The sequence below is a fragment of the Staurois parvus genome, unplaced genomic scaffold (genome assembly GCF_062004578.1).
Source record: "Staurois parvus isolate SC_StPar_1 unplaced genomic scaffold, SC_StPar_1.0 ptg000205l, whole genome shotgun sequence".
Taxonomy (NCBI): Eukaryota; Metazoa; Chordata; class Amphibia; order Anura; family Ranidae; genus Staurois; species Staurois parvus.
Window position 1 is genome coordinate 953,250 of NW_028318001.1, and position 23,198 is coordinate 976,447.

The following is a 23,198-nucleotide window of genomic DNA, read 5'->3' on the forward strand; positions in this document are numbered from 1 at the left end:
TAGGAACCTAAAAAAAAAAAAAAAGTGGACCACAGGAATTACAATCTCTATGTCCTAAAGACACTGAGCTAATACTTGGAGTAACTGTACATTGAGGTGCAGCAGCAATTTTATTTAGTATCCAAAAACACAACACTTACAGCAAGTAAGCCTCTTCAATCAATAAACAATAACGGCCTAGTCGCACTATTGTGCTGCAGAAACATGTACAAATGCGTTACAACCATTGTGGTGCCATTTATTTTGGAAGGTAAACCAACTCACCAAGACGGTGCAGTAAATCGCACTTGAGTTTTGACATGTTGCAACACACCCATGTAATCCATCTGTGCTATCTAAATAAAAGAAAAAAAAAAAAAACCCTGTGCATGTCTTTTTCCATGGGTAAGGTGAGCTGCCAGACCATTCCAAATGAATGGTCTGCCTTGACCCAGCACACTTAAACACAAGGTAACATGTCTCATTAATGCCATGTATTGTGTGAAAGCAGCGAAGAGTTGGGGGATTTACTGTATACTATTTTGATGCTAACAAACCAGGCAGGATTTTAGTGAGGGCCTTGCATGCAAAGAACAGCCTTACTTCTATTCCGAAACTTAAATGACCTTATGGTCAGCTTACTCATGATCCCAAGGAAATTAATGGCTTATTTTGGTAGTTCTACAATAAGATATATAATGTGCCCTCCTGTTATAATATGACTCAAGAAGACCTCATCTCTAAAAGAGGGGACTACATTTCTTGGACTGCTCTCCCTACTGTCCCTTCATTAACAGTTGCAGATCTTGAAAAACCCTTTTCGGAGGAAGAGCTTGCTGCGGCACTCTCCTCTCAAGAATATTAAAGGTCCTGGCTCTGAATGGTATACTGCCCGCTTTTATAAAATGCTTCAGGACCTTCTTATTCCGATCCTGACTAAGATGTTTAATGCAGTGTCGCCGGACTCCCCCTTCCTGACAGTATATTTCCTGATGAATACAGACGTTCGTTTGTATTCCAAATTGATAGCTAACCAACTTAAGCCTTTGATCCCTGATTTGGTTCATCTTGATTAAGTGGGATTTACTCCAGCAAAGGAAGCCAATGATAACACCCTTAAAATGCTACTTCAATGGAATATGCTCTGAAATGCAGAATCCCAGCTTGTTTACTCTCAGTAGATGACAAAAAGGCATTTGACCAGGTCCACTGGTCTTTCCTCCAACATACTGCTTCAACACATAGGACTTGACCCTCATCTTTTGGATACAATCTTAGCTCTATAGAATTGTCCATCTGCGAAGATCGGCTCCAATGGCTTCCATTGCAGATCCATAATGGCACCCGCTAGGGGTGTTCTTTCTCCTTACTGTATATTCTTACCATGGAACACCTTGCAATAGCTATACAGTAGAACCCTAACATTAAATGTATAACAGTACTATCAATATAAGCTCTCCCTATATGCAGACGATCTGTAGCTCTACGTTACAGGTCCACTACTTTCCCTTCCGACGCTTATATGGATGTGCTAGGAATTTGAGACAATGAGCAATTTTAAAGTAAATATGATAAGACAAAGGCTAAAATCATTTCTTTATCTCAATCGACTATATCCCATCTTCAATGTAATTTTGCATTTAAATAACAGAAAGCCATCAAATATCTAGGCATTCAAATTCTATATTATCCAGTGCAGCAGATCCTAAATTACACTCCTCTTGCAAATGGTTCGATCCTGCCAAATCTTCTGAAAAGCCAAATATATTGTGGTTCAGCCGCATAAAAACAAAACAAAATAAAAAAATAAACATAACAAACAAAATGGGTATTGCAGAAATTACTGCATACCTTTCTAGCTAATCCAGCTTCCCTACCCCCTGTTTTTTCCCTCCCTAAATAAGGCTATTTGGCCCTCTATTTGGTGCCATAAGAAATATAGGATTCGTAAGACGATTCTATAGTTACCAAAAAACAGGGGAGGGGTTGCTTTGCCCCAGCTGCTGATCTATCTCCATGCAGCCTCCCTGCTTAGGCTGGTTAATTGGGATCATGGTGCGACTACCAAATTGTAGAACCTGAAAATGATCACATATTCCCTGAGGTTACTTCTTTACCTTGGACTGATCCAGGCCATTGACCCTCGAAAGACCTTTTGGCCCTCACAGTCCATACAGCGATACAGGTATGGGATGCGCAAGGCCTGCTTTCTTCTAGGCCAAGCCCTCTGACACCATTGTTTGGGATTGCCTCACAGAGCTCTGATGAAGAAGGTCTGGCCTTCGAAACGCGTCAGCTGAACTGAGTGCTTACCCCCACGATGGGACTCGCGCTGGCCCTCTATCTCTGAAGTCCCTGTGAGGACTTACATGCCTGATTTTATTCGCTGTTTGTGAGTACCTTTCTTTTTAATAAATTTCTGTTTACTGAGGTAATGCGCAAGGTTTGTGCGCTTCTCGTTTTTATTTCGCTTTGCAGTGTTGGTCGGGTTTCCCCAGCCTTGTTTGGAGCTGCACAACCTTTGAAGCACTGGTGGCCGCTGTTTTTTTAGTTCTGGTTCCATCTATTTGCCACCTGCCTGGGTCCTAGAGCGCAGAAGAATTCGTGTTTGCTATATTATTAGGAGCCAAACTCTTAATCCTCTTTCTGGGATACTCCGGACATGTCAGGTGCATGGCTGGAATACACACAACTGATTTTGACTAATTTGTCTACGACAGTTTGAAGATGATCCAGTTGCATTCAATGCATAGTGGCCATCCTCTAACCTCCTCATTGTCTATTTCAAACCCCCACCTTTTTTTTCCTCTCTCTCTCTCCCTTCCTATACACCTTTCTCTATGTATTTTTTACCAGATATTTGACTTATCAGCTTTACATGATACTATTACAATTGTAGCCTCATATGCTTTGGATATATGTATGGGGTCTTCTGTCCCTTCTGTCCAATGAATACCTCGGATTTCCATATTGTTATTTTTTTCTGTATCCTGCTAGATGGTCTTAGCTTTCTACCTAACCATTGATAATGACCATTTTTGCATTACGTTATAATTGTGGGTCATATGTGCCTCGATGTATTGTTGGCACAAGCTACATAAGTTTCTTTTTTTTTCTCTACTTGTGATGTCTGAAAACTGTTAATTAAAAATTATTCAACATAATAAATGAGCAAAATCAACTCACATGTGCTAATGCTTGCAGAGGGGCAATGAGTGAACTGTATGTAATCTGAATATCTGGCAAGTCTCCATGCCGGTAACTTCTATACAGAATGACTTGAGCATCTTGCTTCATCTGTTGCTCGATTTTTATTGCCTGAAAAAAAAAAAAAATATGCTTCTTTTGCAATATGGGCAGTCTGTAACACCTGAAGGGAAGGATGTTCATTTTAACTTGCAATTTATTTCACTTTTGCCTGTTCAAAATAACATGAGAAACACAAATAATTCTTATAAACCATACCTTTTCTCTTTTCTGTTCTGCTACTCCCTTTCTTGCAAAGCTGATACTTATCTTTTCTTGGTCCTTCAAAAACCGTCTGCGCAGTCTCCATATTTCAGTTGTTTCAACTATGCCTTGGTCGAAAAATGTGAACAAGTGTTAAAATGCATTTTTATGTATAAGCTCTTGTTACTAATCAGGTAGCAGGTAAACCCAGAATTACCCCCATACAATTTAAAGGTCTAAAATAACTGACCTATCACAGCATAACCTGAAGGAAACAAAAAAAAAAAATAAAACAAAATAAATGGCACCAGTTGGGGGTGGTATCTGCTACCACCTATCCCATCCCCCGCCCTGCAAACTGAACTGAATGAGAAAACTGTTTTGTAGTGATTACAAAGCACACTATTTTCTGTGTGTGTGTCCAAAAATGGTCTGGTAAATAACAAAACAGGACAGCCATAAACCTAAGCAACCAAATGTGGCCACCTGAAAAAATTACACACCAAGAAGTATATCAGCTGATGCAACTACTACATGCCCATGGTCGTACAGATCACCTGGTGTTCCTGCCAGTCCCTCTGCAGTTCAAATTAAAACTGACCACATTAGGCAAGAAATACATCTAGCTGTGCTGTGAACTCAGCCTGCTCTTGTCCAATGATCATACTTCTGCTGGCCACCCCCTCTGCATAGTAATTCTCTGGGAAGACCAGTGTCTGCTGTTTCTCCACCCTTACCTCTCTATGCAGCTGAGAGCAGAAGGTATGTGTTCACTTATAAAACAAAAAAGGGGAAAAATTGTATTTATAATGTTTTTATATGTACACAATTATAAGGCAAGTGGCATTTTTGAGGAATAATTTAATTATTGAACAACTACAGTGCTCACGGTCAATCCAAAATTTGAATAAAACCCAAACTTGAATATTTAAAAAAAAGTGAGGTTTTGGCTTTCTTAGGAGAATATCTATGTGTGTACAATTATTGGTCAACTATTAGTGTGCAGAATTATAATGCATCTAAATAAAAAACAAAAATTTTCCCATCTCACTTGTTCATTTTCATCTGTTAAAGCGAGAATAATAAACAAACAACTCAGTATTTACAAATAAACATTTCTGAGAATTTAAAAAAGAAAAAAAAAAAAAAAGAGACCAATATAGCCACCCTTTTCAATAACAGCCATGTGCCACCAATTCATTGAGTCTGTCAGTTTCTTGATTTGTTAACGATCAACTTTTTGTGCAGCAACAACTAAAGCCTCCCTCCAATCACTGTTCAGAGAGGTGTACTGTTTTACTTCACCGCAAATCTCCCGTTTAAGGACCTACAAATTCTCAATATGGTGACAGGGGAGGGGAGTTCCAGCACACAGCAGGTGATTGACGTAATGGGACTGTGTTTCTGATGATCAGAAATGCAGTGTAAAATGTACGCTTTTTATGACTGTGGGTGAGAGGGCTGCAAATAAATAGGTACAACTTATTTAAGAGGAATTGTTTCATCTCTGTACATCACACTGTGAACACTGTGTCCCACCTTCAGTGGACATATGTAAGGGTTTACAACCATATTAAACTAAGCGTTCTATTGGATGTGATATTGTCCATTTATAATTACCCTATGAATTCAGAACACATGTATACCCATACATGTAATAAAAGTGATCTGGTCGTATTAATACAGCAGTGGGAGCCTTCTGAACAAAAAGAAGCTGTGAGCTTGTTTCACCCATTTCAAGGTGCGGATGTAACCAAAAGTACCCAGGACGCCCCAAAATTCTGAAGTGAGATAAGCCAAAACTTTTTCAAGTTTTGACCAGATTTAGAAAGGGATAACACATCCAATTTGCTTCATTCTATATTAGGAAGATACACTCTTTCTTTGGAGACAGTAAGTGGATATGATATTGGGATACAGACACTGTTGGCATACAGAATAAAACAAAACACCTTTCTTCAGTAAAATGGGAGAGATTTCAAACTTCCATCAGGTTATTATTACTGAGCAGGTAGCAACTGCTCCACTCCAGTCTTGTCCTGAAATTATTGGCTGTATCATAGACAAGATAAAATTTAATCCCCACAATGGGTCATGGGCATCAGTAAAAAATTTGACAGGAGTATTTATGCTTCTCAAGTAAATAAAAAAAAAAGAAAGTTAATCTGTAGTTGGACTTTAAATTTGTGTCAATAATAAGCATACACTTGTGGACTACAGTCCTGCATTAATAAAATCAAAGAGAATATAAAAGGTATATATTTAGCTTGCTCACCTTTGGCTTTGCTGTCCGTTTTATCTCCAGGAAGCCCCAGCCTCTGTTTTCCAAAGTTAGGACCCAAGGGTTTTAATTGGCCCCTACGTGTTTTGTCAATCCGTCTGCTTGTAAAGAGCAGTGCTGAGGACACGGACTCTGAAGAATCTAAAGAGTAATCAGTAAGCGTGTCCATGCTACTTCCAGTAAGCCAATTATAAGAATTTCTGCCACCTAAATGCAAAATAAAAATCTCATTAATTCACATCCAAATAATTAGACATCATTGTATTAACTATCTGTGCAAAATTATGAGAGATCAATCAACAGATTCAGGCTAGTGATGTTTGGCCTGGATCTTCTGATTGATCTCTGCCCTATCACACATCATCCTGTACCTGTGTTTACATTACACAGGCACAGGAAATGATGCAATCTTCTCTCCCTGGGCACATTCTGTTCCTGAGAGAGAAGAAAGCAGATCCACCTGAGTAAAAACAGCATACAGACACAGTAAAATCACAGCAAGGTCACATTTATCCCCCTGATCGCCCCCCAGTTAACCCCTTCACTGCCCTGTCACCAGATTCATTAGTACAGTGTACAGATTTTTTTTTACCGATAGCTGTATTAGTGTCATCGGCGACTTCAGATAGAGTTAGGGTCCCTCCCAGATAGCATCAGATTGCTCATCACTACATCAGTCTTCCCATTTAACCCCTTGTGTGCCAGGAACACGCTCACATACACAATAAACTTCAATTGCTAGTATAGTGTCTGAACGGATCAGCATCTTTGATCAGATCAGCATTATTCCAGCGTTCACAATAGTATAGTGTCCCCAGAAACACAACGTTAGTGGGATCAGCTCCAGCACATCCTGCGTTTAGCCTCTGCCCCCCCCCCTCCCCCAGCAAGTGTAGTGTCAGTAGATAACTTTCTTTTGATACATTGCACACAAAACCATAGTGTTCGCATAATCAGGCCTGATGTCTGCTAGCACTTGCAGGTAAATTTTTTTGTAGTGGTTCAAGCAGTCCCTGACAGCCAGGTGAGTCGCACTAGGTACCTATAAATTTAGTGGCCAAAATGTCCAACGAAAGGTACTCTAGTGAAGAGGCCTACAGGATTCTGACCATGTCAGATGAAAGCGAAGGGGAAGCCTCACTGACAAAATCAGGCTCAGAATACGAACATGAAGACAGCAGCGGCACCTTAACAGATAACTTAGACGATGGAGTAGAGGTCCATGCTAAGGTCAGGCGTACCCAACCCCGTTCCCAGGTTGCTGAGGTAGTACAATTGCATGATGATTCTCTTTTGGTGAACTGGTGAGCACCAGTGGCCTAGTACATCCTGGTCTTATACATAACAGCACTGTAGTATCACATGGTGACGTGTCAAGTCCCATAACTGCAGTACAAGCTGGTGCGGTGGCTAGCACAAGTAGTGTCCCGCAGCCACCAAGAATTCGCGCACACACAAGCCCATAGTGTCCTTCCGCATGTGCTTGCAAATCCTGATTGGCAGCCCACAAATTCTGCAGCACCCGTACTTCCCCCATTCACTGCCCAACCCGGTATTCAGGTGGAAACAGCAAATTTAACTACTTCCCTTGATTTTTTTTGGAGCTATTTTGCACAGAAGATCTGTATACATTGATTGTGGATCAAAGCGATATAAATGCACACCAATTTATCGCCGCCAACTCATATTCAAACCTTACCAGACCATTTGCATGGAAACCTATTATGGTTTCCGAATTTAAAGTTTTTTTGGGCCTAACCCTCAACATGGGCATTACTAGAAAAAAAAAAAAAAAAAATGAATTGCTGTTGTATTGGTCCACAGACCCGATTCATCATATGCCCGTGTTCTCTGCTGCCATTGCCAGGCATATATATGAGAATATAATGCAATTTATGCATTTCAAGGACAATACACTGTCGTTTGCAGTGTGAACCCGAATTTGACCGGCTCCACAAATTTGGCCCCTCGTAAATCACTTTAACCAAAAATTTGCAGATGTCTATACTTCCTAAAAAAACCATCTGCGTTGATGAGTCACTCATTAATTTTTATGGCCGCCTTGCATTCAAACAATTTCTCCCCAGCAAATATGCCAGATATGGGGTCAAGATGTAGAAGACCTGTGAGAGGGCAACAGGCTATACATGTAAGTTTCGGATTTACAAGGGAAAAGGTTACATGGAGCCCCCTGGATGCCCAGACTACATGGGGAGCAGTGGCAAAATAGTTTGGAATTTGGTGTCATCCTTTTTCCATATGGGTTACCACTTATACGTGGACAATTTTTATTCAAGTGTGCCACTATTCAGACATTTGTACAATCTTGGAACTGGCACATGTGGCACCGTGCAACCTAAGCGCCGGGGTTTCCCCCAACAGTTTGTAAATACCCATCTTAGAAAGGGGGGAAAAAACCTGCTTGAGAAATGATGAATTGCTCGCAGTGAAGTGGAAGGACAAACGGAATGTTTTCGTCCTTTTTTACATCCACAGCGGCTGCTGTTGTTGAGAAATCCCTCTGTGTCCACGACAATAACCTTAACATGGAAGGGGTGGACTTCAACGACCAGATGATGAAGCCATACTTTGTTTCCCGTAAAGCCAGACGCTGGTACAAAAAAGTGTCTGTTTATTTATTTCAATTGACTCTATATAATGCTATTGTGCTTTATAAAGCAACTGGACGTAGTGGATCCTTCCTGAAATTCCAGGAAGAGATCACGGCCCTTTTGTATCCAGAAGGTGCTGTGGCCCAAACCCCCAACCCAGATGCAGTTAACCAGCTGCATGATAGGCATTTTCCAGATGCCATTCCTGGTACCCCAACCCAAAGGACACCCCACAAAAGATGTCGTTTATGTAGCAGACACGGAATTTGGCATGACACCTGCTTATTTTTGTCCCTCCTGGTCTCTGCCTCAAGGACTGCTTCTGTCGCTATCATACACTCGTGGACTATTAGTATAGGATGCAGCATGGCACAGTCTAGGGTACACATTTACACAGGGTCTCAAAAAATGTTAGGTAGTCAGGAAACTGGCTATCGTATTTTGAGAGACCCTAACATCTGGAAGTTTAAAAAAGTAGAAAAAAAAATAGTTGTTTGTTTATTTTTGTACATAAGTGTGTGCAGTGCTGCTGGATGAGATTTTTCATCTGCAGTAAAAAAAAAAAAAAAACAAATAAACAGAAAAGAGCATATATGCCCAAGCATGGAGTCTGGGGTGGCCAGTGGGTGGATGGCCCCTATGCTACGGCATATATTTTTTAAAAACAATTTTGGCAGAGATTTCTTCATCCACATCAATCGATGTGAATTGAGTAACAGGCTGAAGAAAAAAAAAAAAAGCATTTCATGTTTGCCCACCATTAAAAGTGGGTGGATGCAGAGCGTTATATTCTAATGGTCGGCATACCACACAATTTTTCTGGCAGCGATTTCTTCTCTTTTTTCCCATTTAGCTCACAGGCTGCATAAAAAAAAACAAACAAAAAAACATAACATATATATCCAACAAGGACCAGCGACGTACTGACGTACTGGTACATCACTGGACTTTTGAGTGCTTATACCATGATGATGCCTGCAGCTGCAAACATCATCCTGGTATTTTTTTTTTTTTTTACCGGCAATTGGCTTTCATGTGAAAGCAAACCTAGTGGCTAATTAGCTGCAGGATTGCTTTTACAAGCAGTGGGAGAAGATGCCGTACTGGTATAGAAAACCGCAGTTGCACCATGCATGTGAGGTATCATCGCGAACGTCAGATCGAGGGCAGTAATTCTATAAAGCATGTCATCTTTGGTATTTACTTACTCGACATACCATCATCTTTTATATATAGTACGAAACAATTGGCCAATATATTGTGTTTTTGTGCATTAAAAGTAAAAAAAGTGTATTTTATTCAAAACATTTGCTATTAAAAAAAAAAATCGCTATGCGAGTACTACATAACATTAAAAAAAATTGCAGCACCCACCATTTTATTCACTAGGTTATAATGTTTGGGGGTTCAAAGTAATTTCCTAGCTAACAATACTGATTTTTTTTCATGTGAACAAAAAGTGTCACAAAAGGCTCGGTCTTCAGGTGGATAGGAGAGAGTGAGTGATGAGTGGCATAAAATTCTAATGCTGGGCATAAAATGTACCCCCCTCCCCCCCAAATGACCCTTTTTGGAAAGTAGACAGCCCAAACTAAATTCCTGAGAGGCATGTTGAGTCAATAGAATCATCTATTTTTTTTACCACGTTTTTGGAAAACAAAAAAAAATCCTTTTTTTTTTCACACAAAATTATCACTTAAATGATATATTGCTTACACATGCCAGGGGTATATGTGGAATTACTTCCCAAAATACATTCTGCTACTTCTCCTGAGTATGGGGATACCACATGTGAGTGACTTTGACAGTCTAGTCACGTACAGGACCCCAAAATCCAATAAGCAACTTCAGGCTGTTAAAGGGCTTTATTTCCTCATTACACTTCCTGACTACCTATCACAGTTTTGCAGGCCCTGAAATGCCACAATAGTATGAAACCGTCTCAAATTACCCCTTTTTTGAAAGTAGACACCCCAAGGAATTTGATAAGATGCATGGTGAGTATTTTGCAAATCTCATTTGTTGCCACAAGTTTTTGGAAAATGAAAAAAACAAACAAATATTTTTTCTTTTTTTTTCTTTTTCAAAACCTTGGGAGAAAAAATTAGATCTGAAAAATACTCACCATGCCTCTTTTTAAATTCCTTGGGGTGTCTACTTTCCAAAAAGGGAGGTTTTGTACTGGCGTTTCAGAAATTGTGATAGGTAGTAAGACAGTGAAATAAGGAAGTTACGAACCTTCAGGTTTTTCAAAGTGGCCATTGGATTTCAGGCTCCTGAATGTGGCTAGGCTTCCAAAAAGTCTCACACATGTTGTATTCCCATACTTGGTAGAAGCAGCATAATGTATTTTGGGGTGTAATTCCACATATACCCATGGCATGTGTGAGCAATATATAACTTAAGTGACAACTTCGTGTACAAAAATATATATATTTGTCATTTTCCAAAACTTATGGAAAAAAAATCTTCCATGGACTCAACATGCCTCTCAGCAGATAGCATAGGCTGTCTACTTTCTGAAAAGGGGTCATTTGGGGGTGTTTGTACTATCCTGGTATTTTAGCACCTCAAGAAATGTGATAGGCAGTCAGAAGTAAAAGCTGTGTAAATTCCAGTATCTATACCATAGTTTGTGCACACTGTAACTTTCACACCAACCAATTAATATGCAATTATTGATGTTTTTTTTTTACCAAAGACATGTAGTAAAATAAATTCATGACTTTGAGTTTACTATATATTTTTTCTAAATATCGTTTTTTTCAAAATGTTTAAGTTTTTTTTGTTTATGACGCAAAAAATAAAAAACCGAGAGGTGATCAAATACCACCAAAAGAAAGCTCTATTTGTGTGAAAAAAAAGGACATCAGTTTTGTTCGGGTACAGCGTTGCATAACCATGCAATTACCAGTTGAAATAGCGCAACGCTGTAATGCAAAAAATGGCCTGGTCAGGAAGGGGTGTAAATCCTCTGGAGGGCAAGTGGTTAATATTTGTATTTATTCACATGTGTAATATATAATATTACACTGTACATACTAAAATGTGAAGTCATCAAGGAAGAGAAACAACAAGTTACAATTGTGGCAGGCAGTTAACTGAACAGTTTGGCAAGTAACAGAACAGAAGTTTTGGCAGCACTGGGTGAAAAATTATCCAGACAAACCTAAATAAAAGAGGAGAAACAAGTCAGCTGCCATTGCTGACCACTTCTGAAGTGCAAAGTTACTTTGTTGTCTTCCTCTTCTGTACTTTCCTAGTAATTTACCTGGGATAAGCATGCAGCCAGTTAATACTCATCCCAAAGAGTACAAAACCTTCATAGGATTGATTGGAAAGAGCATAGTGCATGTGCAGGTCAGGCTCAAGGGGATGTTGACAATTGTCACTTAGGCTTTATCAGTAAGGCTGTGGTTCGGGGACAGAGGAGAAAAGGTCTAGTGGGGAGGAGTGGTGATGTGAATGGAAGCTTTGTGAGCTGCAATTAACACTTAACCGGTTAGTCTTTAGGTTTTACTGTACATCATGTAAACTATTTACAAAGGGGAAAGTAGTATCTAACAAATAAATTAAATGCCACAATGAAGGGGGGGCGTCATCCATGTAATGTGGAACTGTATCAAGATACAGAAATTCTGGTCTACTGTTACAGAATACATATCCAATTCTTTTAATGTCTTCTATATCTCCTGATCTGAACCCAATCAAACACCTATGAGGAATCCTGAAGAGACAAGTTCAGCATCACTCTCCATCCAGCATCCAGGCTCTAAAAGAGGCAGTTGTTGAAGAATGGAAAAAGATAGATGATGCAATATGTCGCCAAGTTGTTCATTCCAAGCCTAGAAGACTTGGTGCTGTCCTTACAAATCATGTAGGTCATATAAAATACTAGCTGTAGTAGTTTTTGTTGTGGAGTGTATTTATTTTTGCAGCAACTAATTTGCGCAAAACTGAAGATTTTATAATATAAGTTCTATTATTAACCTTACTTTCATGTAATGAGCTAAATAGATGTTCTATAAAACTCTGTTTTGTAAAAAAAATTTGGAAACTGTTCTTGAGTTCATTGAGATATTGATTAACTAGTTGCCGACCGCAGATAGCCGAATGACGGCTGCACTGCGGCCGGCCAGTTCTGGGTGAACGTCATATGACGTCCTCCCAGAACGCGCTCTCCTGCGCGCCCCAGGGGGCGCGCACCCGGCGATCTCCGTGAACGCTGTGTCCTACGGACACAGCTGATCACGTGATGTGGTAAAAGGCCAATCACAGCGGCCTTTTACCACGTGATCAGCGGTGTCCAATGACACGCTGATCACAGGGAAATGCAAGTGTCGGTTCTCGGCTGCACTTTCCTCACGCTGTCAGATCGTGAGGAAAGTACTGCCGAGAACCGGCAGTTGTCAGAGCGAGAATCGGCACCAATCATCAGGGCACCGATGATCCGTACCCTGATGATCGGTGCCCAGCAGTGCCACCCACAAGTTCTGCCCACCTGTGCCCAGCAGTGCGCCCACTAGCTCCGCCCACCTGTGCCCAGCAGTGCACCCACCTGTGCCCAGCAGTGCACCCACCTGTGCCACTCTGCAGTGTCACACACTGCACCCAGTGCACTGCACACTGTGCACCCAGAAGTGCCACCCACCTGTGCACCGCAGTGCCACCCACCTGTGCCCACCAGTGCCACCCACCTGTACCCACTCACCAGTGCTGCCCACCAGTGCATCCCAGCAGTGCTGCCAGTCAGTGCCACCAGTCAGTGCCCAGCGGTTGTGCCAGTCAGTGCCCAGCAGTGATGCCAGTCAGTGCCGTCTATCAGTACCCATCATCAGTGTCACCTATCAGTGCCGCCTATCAGTGCTGCATATTAGTGCCGCCTATCCGTGACACCTCATTAGTGCTGCCTATTAGTGCCGCCTATCTGTGCCACCTCATTAGTACTGCCTATCAGTGCCCTTTAGTGCTGCCTATCAGTGCCCATCAGTGCCACCTATCAGTGCCCATCAGCGCTGCCTCTTCAACGCACATCAGTGAAGGAGAAAAATTACCTGTTTGAAAAATTTTATAATAGAAACAAAGAAACTTTTTTTTTTTTCACATTTTTTGCACTTTTTTTATTTATAGCGCAAAAAGTAAAGCGCCCAGTGGCGATTAAATACCACCAAAAGAAAGCTCTATTTGTGAGAAAAAAATGATCAAAATTTCATATGGGTACAATGTTGCATGACCGCGCAATTGTCAATCAAAGTGCGGCAGCGCTGAAAGCTGAAAATTGGCCTGGTAAATAAGGGGGTATAAGTGCCTAGTAGGCAAGTGGTTAAAATTATACTTTTCAAAATGGGGGTACTCATTTATGCAAAAAACGAACAGAAGGGGGCGCCAATCTGAGTGTAGAGGGTTATTGATTTATTAATAACATAGGGTATTAAAACTACTCACAAACATCATGAGTAAAGGAGCATAAGGTAATCCTTTGGTAAGCCGTAAGTCCACCAGCGGTGAGAGTCCCGGTTGTTCAGGATGAATGGGGATGGAGCCGTCAGGTCTGAAGAAGCAACTGCTTAGAAACACGTCACCTGACATTTTCCTCTTCTGCCAATGGTCGCCCGCCGAGTCCCTGTCTTCCTTGCGGTCCATGCTGGTCCCTGGATTGTGGACTTTTATGTCTTGTCTGTCTTATTTATTGTATTATCTCTTTATTTGTATCATTATTGATTTTTATTATCATTATAAACATATTCTATTTTATATCCCCCCATTCCTCTGAGAGAAATACTTTGTACCATATTCAGTTTTAATGTCTAACCCGCTATATATATAAATCTATCATTTTATCGTGAAAAAAAGCCCAACATTGATATTAACTAAATGGATATGTCTAGTAAATAAAAATATTGGAGGAATTCAATAAGGCCTGCTGCACCACTTTTTTGGTGTTAATCCCTCTTCTTTATGTATTGCACCAAATTCACAAAGCATTCATACTTGGTTTTGAATGGGGATGGAGCCGTCAGGTCTGAAGAAGCAACTGCTTCGAAACGCGTCACCTGCCATTTCCCTCTTCAAGTAAACTCAGGTAGTTCTAAAATGTGCAACTTTTACACTGCCGCTTTGCATGGACAACTTTTATACTGTGTTGTGTTGATTGCGCCACTTTTATATTGATGCATTGAATGTGCAAAATGTAAAAATATAGCTAATTAACCACTTCAAGCCCGGACACTTTCACCCCCTTCCAGTCCAGGCCAAATTTTAGCTTTCAGTGCTTTCACACTTTGAATGACAATTGAGCGGTCATTCAACACTGCACCCGTATGATTTTTTAGCATTTTTTAGACAGATAAATCTTTATTTTGGTGGTATTTATTCACCACTGGGATTTTTATTTTTTTGCTATATAAATGAAAACGTCCAAAAATTTTGAAAAAAATAAATGTTTTGCTTATAAAATTTTGAAAATAAATAATCTTTCTTCATAAATCTTGGCCAAAATGTATTCCGCTATCATTTTAGTAACAAAAAAAAACCCCCAAAATTAGTTTATAACCAAAAATTATAATTTAGCAAAAATGTTTTTTACATTTTTATGTTATTAATGTTTCTTTTTTGTTTGTTTTTTTAACATACTGTCACCCTAGCAGTACAGTGTCACCATAGTGACACTGTACTACTTGTGGGGGGTGATGAAGATTTGTTTTTCTTTTTTTACAGTGATTGCTTTCACACCCATAAAAGGCTATAAAAGCAATAATTTCTCCTTCTCTCTGGCTGCATTCATGCAGCCATTGAGAAATATTGTGAGAGCTGTGATTGGTCACAGCTTGTCACATGGTAAATGGCTGTTGTGAATAGCCTTGTACCATGTGACCTCTGTGATCATTCACATATTTCACAAGTAGTAAGCAATGTTGTCAGGAAGTGACATCTTGTGTAATACTATTCATGTGATCACTGATTGGCCAATTAGTGATCACATGAATCGGGACCTCACACAGAGGTCCTGTACTGCGATCGCGGTGCCACGCTCTCCCAGGGAGCGCGCACAGGCAATGGATGCGGGGGGACATTTAGAAATGTCCACCTGCTTCAGCAGCGCTGCTGTCCGGCCATTTATGTACATATGCCAGACGAGAAGTGGTTAAGACCAACTCTCTTTTGGTGCACAGGGAGAAAAACTGACAGATTTTGCAAGTGTCTCATGTGCACTCTAAAAGTAGCGCAACATGCAGCAAATTCAAGTACAGGTTCTTGACAGGTACAAGAATTTGGCGCATTCTTCACCACTTTTAGAATGCATCAGAGACACTTTCACAAAATTTGCAGATTTTGTTTAAGGGATTCCCTTATACAAAATTACATGTGAAAGTAGGGGGGTTCCTAAGAAATTTTACAAAATACAGGGAAAAGTGAATGGATTCCATATGTACCATTCAAAGATACCCTTGACTTGCCCAGCTCATTAACACCATAGAAGATTTCCTACCACCATAACTGTTGTAATGGAAAAAAAAAATTACTTATTAATCTTAACAAGAGAGGCAACAAAAAAAATTAACAAAAAGAGACCAAAGGTATATTGAAATTATAGGTTTAAGTGTATAGTAAAATAAAATATATATCTCTTAAAAATGACATTTTCAATATTTTGCACCTTAATCCACATACCTTTATTCTGTGTGGGTGTAAACTGATAGTGCTGCTGAGTGGCTCTCAGTTGGTCTGCCCCTGGCTCTGCCTCTGACAAAGATCCTTGTGTTGTAGACCTGTAGCTGCTTTGAGAAGCCTGAGTTTCCACAAACATTGGTGTGAGAACAGTGCTGCGATAGCGCCAGTTGGAATCAACTGTGTAGTCCTTCAATAGAATGGTTAAAACATACATGTAACTGGAATTAATTTCATGGCTGAAATTCAGAGACATTACTGCATACTTTACCTGGAACTTGCATTCTGACAGGGGATACTCAAACATTTGCTTGATATAATCTGGACTCCCGCTGGTCATTTCAAGCAACAGGTTGGTGGCCAAGCTTAAAAAGTGCTTTTCAATTTTACTGGAATATAAAGAGCTAAGCACAGCTAACATACGATCCATTGTGCCAGTTGGTAACCGAGTTTCATTGCTCCAGAAATTCCTGACAATAAGCCTATGAAAGATAACAGCAAATAGAAAATTATCCTTTGGAAGTGTTCATATATGTCATCACAGCTCTTAATTCCCAAGCACATGTTGTCATCCCTGCCTACTTCATTTCTGAGGGATTGCAAAGAACTCAAAACTCTCCTAATCTCCATAACCTCTCACTGTGCAAAGACAGAGAGCACAGTAAGGAAGCTGCTTACAAGATTTCTGGCAAAATAAACAGGAGTGTTTTTTTGCCCTTGTCAAACAGAAATAACACAACAGTTTCAATGATATTTAGAAGGCCAAAAGCAAGTAGCAAATAAGGGAAGTTCATTGTTTATGTACAGCTAGTATATAGACATTATACTGTTCAAGTAGTTACAAATAGGAATTATGACTTATCAATAAATCCCATATTGTAGTTCAGTGCCGGACATGGGACAGCAAGTCATAGAATGTGGGTTATATGCAGTTACCTTCAGGTGATTGTTCTCTGGCAAAAACTTTGCTGGGAACACTCCTGTGTTACCCTCATAATAACCCCGACCACTCTGTGGAACTCCAGTAGCAAGAAATAAAGAGAAACAGAAGGGAGATACACGTCTTGTACTGTACTCCAAGATATGGGATTTACTGGTAAGTCAAATTTTCTATTATCTTCATCATACAAGCACAGGACAGCACGTCACAGACATCCCCAAGCAATAAACTGATGAGTGGGCAACAACACAGCAAACGGGCTCATGAAAGTTGAAGCTTGCATTGGCAGAGGCCTGAACATCCACCCGGTAAACCTTTGAAAAAGTACTATGAACAGAGATCTAGGTGGTGGCCTTGCAAACCTGAGAAACAGATGCTTGATGCTGAAAGGCTCAAGAAACACCTACAGGTCTGGTGAAATGGGCCTTGACAGCAAAGGGAGGAGTTAATTCCTTGAAGTCGTAAGCCCTGGAAATTAGCAGCCTAAGCCACCTAGAAATGGAAGGCCCTAACTGCTGTGACCACAGTATAATGAAATCTCATTGGCATGTTTCACAGCAGGAAAGGGAGGATAACATCTTCATTTAGGTGAAAGGAAAAGACTACCTTGGGGGAGAAAGGAGGATCTGGGTCTCAGGATCACCTAGTCCCTATGTAGTGCAAGAACAGGATCCTTGCATGAAAGAGGCACACCTGATGGAGGTAATGGCCAGCAAAAAATGTTCCTTATCCAGAAGATCTGCTAGTGTGATATCCCAAATTGGTTCAAAGGAAGGTTTTGGAAAAACCAAAACACAACAGATTCAGATCCCATGCAGATACAGGTCAACAGAGTGGGGGATTAACACGAGCAACTCCTTGTATGAAGGCCTTGACAAGACAGTACAAAGCAAAAGGTTTCTTGAAGTTTATCAGCCATCCAAAAGTTTGAAGAAACTGGATTGTCTTTTGGATTTTGCAAGACAGAACCATAGTTAAGAGATCTTATATCTGATTCTGGATAATCGAAGCATAAGGCATAACCTGTCATAAATTTGCACAAGACATGAATTTCAGCACTGCTGATGAAGTGAAGCAGGCTGTCCTAGGATGGTTCAGGTGTACTGACAAATCTTTCTATGCCAAAACTTTCCAGGCATTAGTTAAACATTGGGCTAAATATATACAGTTGCAAGAAAAAGTATGTGAACCCCTTGGGATTCCGTGGAGTTTTGCATGAATTGGGCATAAAATGTGCTCTGAACGTCATCTAAGTCACAACAATAGAAGAACACAGTCTGCTGAACATCATACTACACAAACATTAGATGTTGCCATGGTTTAATTGCACATAACATGCAAACATTCACAGTGCAGGGAGGAAAAAGTATGTGAGGCCCTAGCTTAATGACTTCTCCCAGAGCTAATTGGAGCCAGGAGTGAGCAAACTTTGACTCCAATCAGTGTGATGATACTGGATGTATTGCTGACAGCTGCCCTGCCCTTAAAAACACACACACCTGTTTTGGGTTTACTGGTTTCAAGAAGCACTGTCTGATGTGAACCATGCCTCGCAGAAAAGAGCTCTCAGAAGAACTACGATCAAGAATTGTTGACTTGCATGAAGCTGGAAAGGGTTACAAAAGTATCTCCAAAAACCTTGATGTTCATGTGTCCACGGTAAGACAGACTGTCTACAAATGGAGAAAGTTTAGCACTATTGCTACTCTCCCTAGGCGTGGGCGTCCTGTAAAAATGACTGCAAGAACACAGCGCAGAATGCTGCATGAGGTAAAGAAGAATCCCAGAGTGTCAGCTAAAGACCTACAGAAATCTCTGGCACATGCTAACATTTTTGTTGACACATCTACAATAAGGAAAACATTAAACAAGAATGGAGTACATGGGAGGACACCACGGGGGAAGCCATTGCTGTCCAAAAAGAATATTGCAGCACGTTTGACGTTTGCAAAAGAGCACCTGGATGTTCCACAGCACTACTGGCAAAATATACTGTGGACAGATGAAACCAAGATTGAGTTGTTTGGGAAAAACACACAACACTATTTGTGGAGAAAAAAAGGCACAGCACACCAACATCAAAACCTCATCCCCACTGTAAAACATGGCGGAGGGAGCATCATGGTTTGGGGCTGCTTTGCTGCCTGGACAGATTGTTGTCATTGATGGGAAAATGAACTCCAGAGTTTATCAAGACATTTTGCAGGAAAACGTACGACCATCTGTCCGCCAACTGAAGCTCCGCAGAGGATGGGTGATGCAACAGGACAATGACTCAAAGTATACAAGTAATTCAACAAAACAATGGCTGCAACAGCACAGAATACGCCGTCTGGAGTGGCCCAGTCAGAGTCCTGACCTCAACCCGATTGAAATGCTGTGACATGACCTTAAGAGAGCAATTCACACCAGACATCCCAAGAATATTGCTACACTGAAACAGTTTTGTGAAGAGGAGTGGTCCAAAATTACTCCAGATCGTTGTGCAGGTCTGATCTGCAACTACATGAAACGTTTGGTTGAGGTTATTGCTGTCAACCAGTTATTAAATCCAAAGGTTCACATACTTTTTCCTCCCTGCACTGTGAATGTTTACATGTTATGTGCAATTAAACCATGGCAACATCTAATGTTTGTGTAGTATTATGTTCAGCAGACTGTGTTCTTCTATGGTTGTGACTTAGATGACGTTCAGAGCACATTTTATGCCCAATTCATGCAAAACTCCACGTAATCCCAAGGGGTTTACATACTTTTTCTTGCAACTGTAAGTGTAGCAGGCGTGTATGTCGAAAAATAAATGCAGGCTGAAATTTGCTCTTTTAAACTCAAAAGTCCTGGTTTGACTTGAACGCCCCTTGTAAAAAAAAATAAAACTTTTTTTTAAAAACTGTTTAGAAAATTTCTCCATAGGAAAAGATGTGAATACCTTAAGAACATTAGCAAAACAAATGGGGTCCATAGAGTGTATGGGCTATAAATGAGTGCACTGGGAATGTTCCCAGCAAAGCTTTTGCCAGTGCCCAATCATCTGAAGGTAGAGGCATATAACCCACAGTCTTTAATTTGAAATCTTGTACTGTATGATTAAGATAAATGGCTTGCTTCTGCTAGACATATTCTACAGTTATTGAACACATGGCAAAGGGATTAAAAAAAACAAAAAAACATGGACATCAGAGGAAAATGAAATCTTCAAAAAACAAACACTTTCCTTCCTCGTAGTCCATAGCTCACATCTTTCAGGAAATGCAGTCACTATATATCATGACAGGTATAAGGAGTGACTATCAGGTCTGGTAAAACCCACATGCAAACAAAAAAAAACAACAGTTACACTTACCGGTAACGGTATTTCTATGAACCTTCCAGGATGGCACACCTGAGAGATGAGAGGTTCCTCCCTACAGGAAACACAATCAATTGATAGCCGTTATAAATCCCCACTCTTTCCATTGTCCCTCAGTTTGTAATAAAGGAACTCCTGAAACAGGTCCACAAGGGGAATAATTTCCACATAGGTACTCATCACCTACTACTTTTAGGAGTTTTCTCCTCCCTTAGCAGGGCAGGAAGTAGGCCTGCCGTCCTGGAAGGTTCATAGAAATACCGTTAATGGTAAGTGTAACTGTTGGCTTTCTCTTCTCACCTTCCAGGACAGCACACCTGAGATGATAATCAAGTAACCACAGGCCTACTTTGGGGTGGGACCACTGCCTACAAGACCTTCCTGCCAAACGCCAGGTACTGCTTTGAGTGTACCTTCACAATATAACATCAGATGAAGGTATCTTGGCTGGATCCTATGGCTGATCTGCTAATCTGCTCCACTGATGTCCTGCCTTCTCCTCCCTGATGCCGAATCTAGTGAAGTGTGCTCTTAGACCTGATGGAATCAGAAAAACTGAGTTTTGTAGGTTAGAGAGGTGAACTCTCTAAACTATCTAGCAATCATGGCTGTTCCTGCCTGTAACCACTTCTTAGGACCCCTTAATGGAATAAGCAGTAAAATGTTCTGTGAAACAAGGCACTACTTTTGGCAAATAAAGAGGATCCTGCTGAACGCTATTCTGACCGGGCGAATGACTTAGGAAAGGATCCCCGACATCCTTTGTGGGACCCTTTCTTCTTTTGGTCATAGTGATGGCTAAAATGCATCCTACTTATGGGTAATAAATTTGAAGGAAGCTGTAAAAGGCTGGGCAGGTATGTACCCCCAAGCACACCCATACCTATGGCTTCCTCACATCTGCCTGCTGGTATATCAGCAATGAAAGTGCTCTATATACACACACCAAAGCACCCAATACACCTGCAGTTAAATGCAGATAAATTAAGCAGAAAGGAGCTGGATAAATGACTGGAATTATTCCACAAATATCAGGCACCCTGCCTGATGTCTGAAACCTGATTCCACTCCAACACCATTGGGTGCCTATTGGTACTGATGAGTGTTAAATTAAGCAGATCCCTGCTTCGGAAGTCCATAGCAGCAACAAGACATTCATATTGGCTTGCTAAGTCATGTTCTGCCAATAGGGTTACACAGAGGACACATAAAAGATACACAAGAGACATATATAGAACCGTAGGCTACCAGACCAGGTACATGGGGCGGATTGGTAAGTTCTGATACTACGTCTTCGGGTCATAATACTCCTATGGAAAGAACCACAAAAATTCTCATAAGGCAGAACTCTGAAGTAACGCAATGAAGTAAAGTACAACTAAGAAAGGTGATTCCATAACCTTCCTCCAAGACTGATATTATATCCTATAACCCTACTAGTTTTCAGGCCCAGGGAGTACCCCTGGTATGCCTGAATGTAAGGAACTGGCATCTGAAGTCTCCGCACAGAGTTCCTCAGCCTCTGCACAGGAAAACAATTTCAGTGAGAATATAAGAGTGATATATGTAAAATTAGTATCACAAATATAAAGGTAATAGATTGTGTGTTTCTGCTACACAGCACAAGAAAATAGATTTACACCGAAGGGACACAAGCAAAAACTCCAATGTTGTGTATTTCTGGTGTGCCTCATGAGAAAACACTTACATAGACAGAAAGCTACAAACTCCCATGTGGTGCATTTCTGACATGCTGCAAGATAAACCAACAAATAGAAAAGACACAACCCTAACTTCCAAGTTGCATGCTTCTGATGTGTGGCTAGCTAGGCAAACTAACTAGTGTAAAACAGAAAATACATAAGATAAACCTCATTGCTGTGTGTTTTTTTTAATGTGCAGATAACAATTACAGATTGAAAAGACACAAGCATAACATTCCATGCTGTGCATTAAGATACCACAATGGATAAACAGAAAAAAAACATAAGCATAACCCTCAGAGTTGTGCATTTCTGAAGTGCAGCTAGATAAATCAAATCCCAAACAGAAAAGACACAAACATAACCTTTACATGTTGTGTATTTCTGATGCGTTGCCAGCTAAAATAACAAATATAAACAGAAAAGACACAACTTCAATGTTGTCTATTCCTGATGTGTAGCAAGGAAAGGCAATATAACCAGCAAGAATACCAACAACCTCCAATGTGTATTTCTACCGTGCAGCTAGATAAAGTAATATAACACATATAAGCAGACAAGACACAAGCAACCTGCAATGTTGGGTACTTCTGACAAGTAGCTAGAGTAAAATAACACATATAAAAGAGAAAGAACACAAACATCAATGTTGTGTATTTCTGATGTGCAGCATATTAAAGTGATATAACACCGATAAACAGAAAAGACACAAACTTATTTCAATGTTAGGTATTTCTGATGCACTCCAGCTAAAGCAATATAACACATATAACCAGAAAAGACACAAATTTCAATGGTATGCATTGCTGACATGCAGGAAGATAAAGCATAACATTGCCTGCTGTGCATTTCTGATGTGCAGGAAGATATAACAAACAGAAAAACAGAAACCTCAATGTTGAGCATTTCTGAAGTGCAACTGAGTGAATCGGGGACACATGCTGCAGAAGCATAAAGTCACAGTCATGGTGTATTCATATAAGAAATACCCCACAAAGGGCACTATCTATCATAGGTTTGGTCTGGACTTTGGATATACATCCTTTATCCATCCATCCAGTAGAGGGCCCTGGATGATGGAAGTCTAAGGTGAACGCACCACCCTTGTAGTAGCTGCTGGCAACCAACAACAGATAGAGATTCCACCACTAGAGTTAACCTCACCGAAGGTTTTGGTTTAGAATAGATGCAAAATATGAGTCACACTGATGCTGCA

At 40.5% G+C, this 23,198-nt stretch overlaps 1 protein-coding gene across 1 annotated transcript in view; it reads right to left on the reverse strand.

The window, feature by feature from the left end:
* The window catches only part of PRKDC (protein kinase, DNA-activated, catalytic subunit), a 378,101-nt gene that overhangs the window by 120,746 nt on the left and 234,157 nt on the right, over positions 1-23,198 (reverse strand). Inside the window, exons 57-61 of the mRNA XM_089678402.1 lie at positions 16,262-16,472; positions 15,994-16,180; positions 5,705-5,917; positions 3,445-3,557; positions 3,166-3,297 (exon numbers count right to left, since the gene is read on the reverse strand). Coding sequence (XP_089534528.1) covers positions 3,166-3,297; positions 3,445-3,557; positions 5,705-5,917; positions 15,994-16,180; positions 16,262-16,472 — 856 coding nt within the window. The remainder of the gene's footprint in view (positions 1-3,165; positions 3,298-3,444; positions 3,558-5,704; positions 5,918-15,993; positions 16,181-16,261; positions 16,473-23,198) is intronic.